The following is a 7,808-nucleotide window of genomic DNA, read 5'->3' on the forward strand; positions in this document are numbered from 1 at the left end:
AAATACAAAATGATTGACTTGCTGTTGGGAAGAGTTGATGGATGTGATTGTAACATTCCTCTATCTGTGTAGTGGATGAACCACTAACACCACCCTCATTGGCCAATCACGTCTGCAGTTTATTAAACACAGGACAGTGGAAACACACATACACTCTCAGATCAGTGTTCTCTTGGCTGACTCGCTCCAGTCACAGGCCGTTCCCGAGACGCTGTTTTTTCAATAAATACTATTATATAATAAACAATCTGTTTTTGTGTCAGACTTCACACATATTTTTCACATGAATACTGTATACACAGTCACATAACACACTATTCAGTTATAAAATAAAATAAATCCACCAATACATATTAATTTACATTGATATTCTACTTATAGGAAAAAAAATCATTTCCATTCAGTATGTCTCAATTATGTGAAATAGTGTTTTTTTAATGTTGCATACCTGCAGTTTATTAAACACAGGACAGTGGAAACACACACACCAGCTCAGATCAGTGTTCTTTCAGCTGAAGGGTATATGAGAGAAAACATATTAACCCTGCCCCATTAACACAGTACCTTCAAGTTCATTGACTGTCTAGGGCACACATATGACTGTAAACACATCTTTATTGAGGTTTAACTGAGAACTACACACATTCTATGCACTGAATGATGTTTTCGTATTACTTGGGAAAAGGCGTGCTCTAAACGCACACTCTAAACTCATTCCAGCTTTATAACACTTCTGTAATTGGTACTAACTCTAATTCTCACTTAATATAACACATTTTTACCCTTTGTTACAGAGAGCTGTAAAAACATACCTGGCTCTCTCCAGTCACAGGCCGTTCCAACTGGCCATGACATCACTCACATACTAAACTCAGATTACCGATTAAAAACAAAAATACTTGTGTTTCTGTTTCACACAAAGAAATAATGATCTGCATGGAGTAAATAAAAAAATAAAACTTATGAAACAAATTCATTCAAACAGTCTCTGTGATCTCACCGACTCAACAGTGAAACACAACTAAACGTTTGCTGGAACGGTTACATTAAACTAATATTACATTAGGACCCATACGACCCATATGCCTAACAAATTCCATGCAAGTGTGTGAAACTGGATGCTCATGAATAAAATAAAATTCAGGGCACTAATTAAGTTTGTTACCAATTTGTATAATATAATTTTTATCTTCCTTATTTCCTTATCTAATATATAATTTTTTTCTTATCTACTGCCAAGATTCCTTAACACAGTTTGGACTACATTTGTAATTAGAAATTTTTAAAAAATGCACTGCTAATTATTTCAATTGCAATTGCTTTTACCTCAAGTGTCATGTGAATTGAAATAAAAACATCTACAACTTACTCATTTACACAGTTGACTATTTGTTGTCACTGGCCTTGGTGACAGTGAAAGTATTGCTTTTTGCTGTTATTATATATTAGATTTTTTTCAAACAAAAGTATTATTATAATCTGCTCTTGTGCCATAAAATACACATTCTAAATCCAGTCCAACTCCAGCTTCAACAAGCATTTGAACCAGTGTGAGATCTGCCCTTTTTTAAGGTGAATGCCCACAGGACCTGATGAGGAACATCTGGTTCAACTTAACGAGTTATGAAACTGTGTCATGAGAATGCTTAGTTTAGTGAATCTGAGAACCATACTGAAACCCAGAGGCAGACTTAGCACTAGTCTAAGGTAGGCAACCACCTCCCCCGGAAGCCAAGGGCCCCCTAAAAATGCAAATTCAGTGTTTCCCATTAATTACCTAGACTACGGCGGCCCGTCACAGACTAATTTGTCCAGCCACAGTTTCATAATGAACTAAAATATTTTTACACTTCTCATAATAATGGCAAAGCATCTCTCACTCCAAGTCAGTCACAAAAGGACATTGGAACTCTTTTACTTAAAGCCCAGGAAATTAAAGTTTTCCAATAGGGACGTAGGGAGAGTTGATCAATACCATGTCCTCCTCATCCAGTATATATTTATATTTTCTAAAAAATAAACCAGTTCAACACAGGTAACCACTTATGCTCCATTTCTTTGATGCCTCAATTGTTTGCTCTAGTCAAGTTTGTGAACTACGTTAAACTCTCTCTCGTTTACCAGGCTTTATGGGTGTGAATTGTTTACCGTGTCATCACCGTTCATATCTATACAACCAATGTCATGATCAAACTACTAGTAGAGCACACAATTCTTTACAAGAACGCAAAGTTCTCCATAGATCTAGCCTCTTAATTTTGCTCTCAAAGTGGACCACATTGATGCATTTAACTTTATAATGTACACAATTTTCTTACTAAATTTTCTTATGGGGAGAATGCCCCCAGGCCCTCCTAGTGGGTCAGAGATCCACCACCGTAGTCTCACAATATGCGCTGAGAGAAGGGGAATACATTACAACCTTCTTGTTGGAACCCTTAGGTGCTAACTTGTACATCTTTGGTACATGGTGTGAAATAGGACATTCCTAATGTGAACACAATTGTCTGGTAAATCCAGTGAAAAGAGAAAAATTCTCAGTGCTGTAGTGGTTTGTAGTTGATGTTCAGTGGAGTGCAGCTTTAGCAGCTCTGCAGCTGTTCTCGGATCAGTGTGTGTTTCTGAGTCAGAGCACTTCCTCTACAGCTGAGGGAGGTTTTTGTACCACGCTATAACACTGTGTGTACGGCCGTGTCTCATCCTGCTGACAGTAATAATCTCCTGCATCTTCAGCCTGAACTCCAGAGATTTTTAGACTAAATTCTCTGTCAGATCCACTGCCACTGAAACGATCAGGGACCCCAGTGAAACGTGTAACATCATTATAGATCAGGAGTTTAGGAGCTTCTCCAGGTTTCTGCAGGTACCACTGGAGGTCATTGCTAACAGTCTGACTGGCTCTACAGGTGAGAGTAACAGATTGTCCTGGAGAAACAGACTGAGATCCTGGAGACTGAGTCAGGACGATTTCCCCAAAGGACTCTAAAGAAAAGGATGCAGAGTTAAAATAATGTCAACAAATGTAGTAATGAGTGTGAGAGTGATGTGATGATGTGTATGAATAATAAAAGTAAAGAGAGAGTCTCACGGTGAGCGAGGAGTCCCAGTGTCCCCAGCAGTAGAATCAGTACCATCATCATTGTGCTGCGTGTCAGTGGCTCTGAAAGGACTGAACACACTCTGATCAGCACTACAGCTCTTAAAGTGTGTGCAGCACTGACACAGCACACATATGCAAACACCACAACTGTGCGTGTGTGTGTGTGTGTGTGTGTGTGTGTGTGTGTGTGTGTGTGTGTGGTCACTGTAGTGTAACAGAGGTTTTTGTACGACGGCTTCATTAGAATGTATCACTGTGGTGGACTTTCGGTGGAGGAACCAAACTCATCGTCAGTAAGTCTCTCTTCTTTATTTAAAATGGAATAAATTCATGGATTTATTTTTATTATTAATTTGATTATTGAACAAACTTTAGAAAAGTTGAAAATGAATCATTGTAAATGTTTGTTATGAAGGTTAGTGTGTAAAAAATCAGTATCTTAAATACATTTATTTGTTTGTGTTGATTGTAATGATTATATTACATCGTTAAAAGTGAGAGAATAAATCCAGATGTTTGTGCTGTTTAAATTCACCTTGAGTTCAGCGTCTAGTGATTCTTTTTCACTGAGTATCAACACCAGAATAAATCTGATCAAAGTTCTGCTCGGTCCACGATGTAAAGAGTAACTAGTAAATGTTCTCCTGCTGCTGGAACACGTTTGTGCTGCTGCAGAGTTTCCGGTTTTGTCTCTGTTGGAGTTCAGAACATTTACAGAATACACTCACTGAGTGTTTCAGTGTTGGAATACAGTGTGACTACTGGATGCAGTTACAGTACTGAATAGAACTGGGTGAACACTACATCAGAAAGAAGGTGGATTGTGGTGTGGAGTTAAAGCTGATGGCTTCCACATGTTCTCTTTGTTTGTTAGTAGACTTTAAACCAAATGGATTGATGTTTCTCCAGACAAATTCCTTGTATGTATGAGCACGCGTTCGGCAATAAAGCCGATTCTGATTCTGAAACTGCTCCCGAATTGAAGCCCCCCATGTGTCTCTGTTCATTTAGAGTTAGGTTCTGTTTTTATGTCTATGGGTAGAGTTTATAGATGCTGCTGAAGGTCATCGAAGTTTCCAGATGTTTCTACTGAACTGCAGTAATGTGAATCAGCAGTGATGAGTAAATGTTGTGTCAGCGTGTGTAAATGTGTGTTTATTGTGTGTTTGTGGTCTCCAGCCGGTCCCACGGTGAAGCCCTCCGTGTCTCTGCTCCCTCCCTCCTCTCTGCAGCTGTCTGAGGGATCGGCCTCGCTGCTCTGCCTGCTGTCTGCCTACTCTCCACAGGGGGCGCTGGTGAGCTGGACAGTGGACGGCTCAGAGGTGAAGGACGGGGTTCTGACCAGCGCAGAAGAACAGAAGAAGGACGGGTACACACGCAGCAGCACCCTGACCCTCAGCAAAGCGCTCTGGGAAAAGGGGGAGGAGTTTGTCTGTAAGGTCTCCCATGACAACGTCGATCATCCGGTCACGTTCAGAAAGAGCCAGTGTGAAGTCTAACAGCTCCAAGATAGAATTGAACACTGAGCTGCTTACACATCCATCTACAATAGAGTTTCAATTCTACACAATGCTGACATTTCTGTCTTTACTCTCTTCACTGTCCTGTTGCTCTTCCTGTAGTTTTGCTCTGCTGAAATAAAGCTTCATTTTGGACATTGTGTGTTCTTTTATTAGAGTGAATAGTCATTATCAGTGTGATGAGAGAGTGTGTTTAGCTGTAGATTCAGTGCTGTGTGTTGTGCTTCAGTGAGTTTGGCTGAAGGAAGTTGAACATCTGGTGAAAGTGCTGCTCTATTCTGGGAGAAAGAGGATCACTCAGCCGTCTTCATGTAAATCTCTCTCTCACTTCACTGATCTCTCAGTTTTACTGGTTAAAACTGTCTCTGTGTGTTTAGCTGGGTGTGGAGCAGGAAGCTGCTTTCATGTCTTTCTTTAGTGCAGGATTTATGGTTGAGGAAACTGACAGTGCACACTTATTTTATATTAACAGTACGGAAGAGTCGTCATCTCCTTCATCTGTTCCTACTTGGTGTCAGAACTGGACACTGAATTTAAACTGAAAATGAACTTCTGTGTTTTTCTGACTAAGAATTATAATTTTTTTCCTCACATGTAACTTAAGTGTAGTATTTAACAATTTAGCCAAACATAAGGATAAATATCGGTTTTATCAGATCCAGATTTAAATTATATTAAATTATATTAAACTGATTATACCTAATTTGTCATTTCTCATGTATGTTCACATTCACATTGATTATTATAAAGATCCACAAAACACTGAACACTTTCACTCTCTCTAAACACATCAATGCAATTTACATGACTTTATTATCATATTAATTATTATAATATAATTAAATCCAGTGAGTAATAGACATCAACACTGTGTTTAAGGGCACATGTGTAAATCCACTGTATTGCACATTCCCAGGTTATATGGGGTGAACTCTGCTGCTCTTAACTATTATAACACTATAACTGAAGGTGTGTAACATATAAACTCATGTGTAACACTGGGGACTGGGTGGGTCCTGATCAGTAACGCAGTGTGTGGAACTAGCACCAGACACTTCCAGGTATATAGTGTGTTTTTGAGAAAGAGGAGGAGGAGGTGTTGGAATAAAGCAGGACGGTGTGTTAGGTAAGCTGCTGTCTCCTCATGGACTTACCTCTGGAACAGAAGCTTGATGATCCCCTGAAACACCTTCAATCAGGTGACAATAATCAGTGGGGGGGGGGGGGAGTGCAAGGCACGATGGTGTTAACTTTCTCACATGCTGACATTATTAAGGCTGTATGAGGTGAGCTGCGACACCGAAACATGGTACAATGTAACCTGGAACATGTATCACCTCAAACTCTGTAAAAATGCAGAGAGGCGGTTCCTGTTTGTCTGGCTATTGTGGTGACAAGGATGATATGGAACAGGAAGCTCCAAAAATATCCAACTTTACTCCCTTCCCTTTGGGGGCCATGGTTGATGGTTGAGATGAGAAGGGTGAAGGGTGATGGTTGAGATGAGAACGGTGATGGGTGATGGTTGAGATGAGAGGGTGATGGTTGATTGTTGAGATGAGAAGGGTGAAGGGTGATGGTTGATGGTTGAGGTGAGAAGGGTGGTGGTTGATGGTTGAGATGAGAAGGGTGAAGGGTGATGGTTGAGATGAGATGGGTGATGGTTGAGGTGAGAAGGGTGATGGGTGATGGTTGAGATGAGAAGGGTGATGGTTGAGATGAGAGGGTGATGGTTGATGGTTGAGCTAAGAAGGTTGATGGTTGAGATGAGAAGGGTGATGGTTGATGTTTGAGATGAGAAGGGTGATGGGTGATGGTTGAGGTGAGAAGGGTGATGGTTGATGTTTGAGATGAGAAGGGTGATGGGTGATGGTTGAGATGAGAAGGGTGATGGGTGATGGTTGAGGTGAGAAGGGTGATGGTTGAGGTGAGAAGGGTGATGGTTGAGGTGAGAGGGTGATGGTTGAGATGAGAGGGTGATGGGTGATGGTTGAGATGAGAAGGGTGATGGTTCAGATGAGAGGGTGATGGTTGAGATGAGAGGGTGATGGTTGATGGTTGAGGTAAGAAGGTTGATGGTTGAGATGAGAAGGGTGATGGGTGATGGTTGAGATGAGAGGGTGATGGTTGATGGTTGAGGTAAGAAGGTTGATGGTTGAGATGAGAAGGTTGATGGGTGATGGTTGAGATGAGAAGGGTGATGGTTGACGTTTGAGATGAGAAGGGTGATGGTTGAGGTGAGAAGGGTGATGGGTGATGGTTGAGGTGAGAAGGATGATGGTTGATGGTTGAGATGAGAAGGGTGATGGGTGATGGTTGAGATGAGAAGGGTGATGGGTGATGGTTGAGGTGAGAAGGGCGATGGTTGATGTTTGAGATGAGAAGGGTGATGGGTGATGGTTGAGGTGAGAAGGGCGATGGTTGATGGTTGAGATGAGAAGGGTGATGGGTGATGGTTGAGATGAAAAGGGTGATGGTTGATGGTCGCGATGAGAATGGTGATGGTCCAACTCTTGACTGTTTGTCAAAAGTTTCTGATGACAGTTAATTTACATTTCCAGCCTTTATGTAACTTTGTAATGCGAGAGCTTCTTCAGCTGCAGTTTCCATGGGCATAGCAGTCTCTTAAATGCCTGTTTAAGCATCAGATCTGTCCAAGTCAACTGTCTCTTCCTGTTTCCTTCGTGATGTATTCCACATACCAGATAATTATGCAACGCATCATTTAACACATCCCCAAACTGACAATTCTATGTTCTTTTTAATTCTTTAAACTTCTTTAATTCGGCCATATAAGTGAAAATGGTCTGCAAATAATAATGGTTTGGGTGACAAATGTTCTCGCATCACTTGTAGAAGATCTGCAAAAGTCTTTTTGGCAGGTCAGTGTGTGTCAGTCAAGCTATGCAGTTCCTCCCATGGCACTAAAGAGAACAGCAACATGTTTACCTTCCCCTATATCATTCACGAAGTACTGCTGCAGTCTTTCAATAGGATGTTCTGAATCTCCGTGGAGCTATTAGTGCACTGCAGTGCATCAACGTTCTCAGTTTATCCTCATCGTCACTGTGATGTCTGTGATATGATACTGTGTCCTTGATAATGTCCATGAATGCAACAAGAGATGAGGTGTGTGAACGCATTTCAGCCCTTCTTGTACTGAACAGGGGCTCTCACTACAAACAGAT

At 41.0% G+C, this 7,808-nt stretch overlaps 1 gene segment (V, D, J or C); it reads right to left on the minus strand.

The window, feature by feature from the left end:
• Positions 1–413: 413 nt before the first annotated feature.
• LOC128618021 (immunoglobulin kappa variable 3-15-like) lies at positions 414–3,234 on the minus strand. The segment is given in 2 exon segments: positions 414–2,982; positions 3,089–3,234. Coding segments are annotated over 2 exon segments (408 nt in total).
• Between the last annotated feature and the right edge of the window lie 4,574 nt (positions 3,235–7,808).

The sequence above is a fragment of the Ictalurus furcatus genome, chromosome 14, assembly GCF_023375685.1.
Source record: "Ictalurus furcatus strain D&B chromosome 14, Billie_1.0, whole genome shotgun sequence".
Classification (NCBI taxonomy): domain Eukaryota; kingdom Metazoa; phylum Chordata; class Actinopteri; order Siluriformes; family Ictaluridae; genus Ictalurus; species Ictalurus furcatus.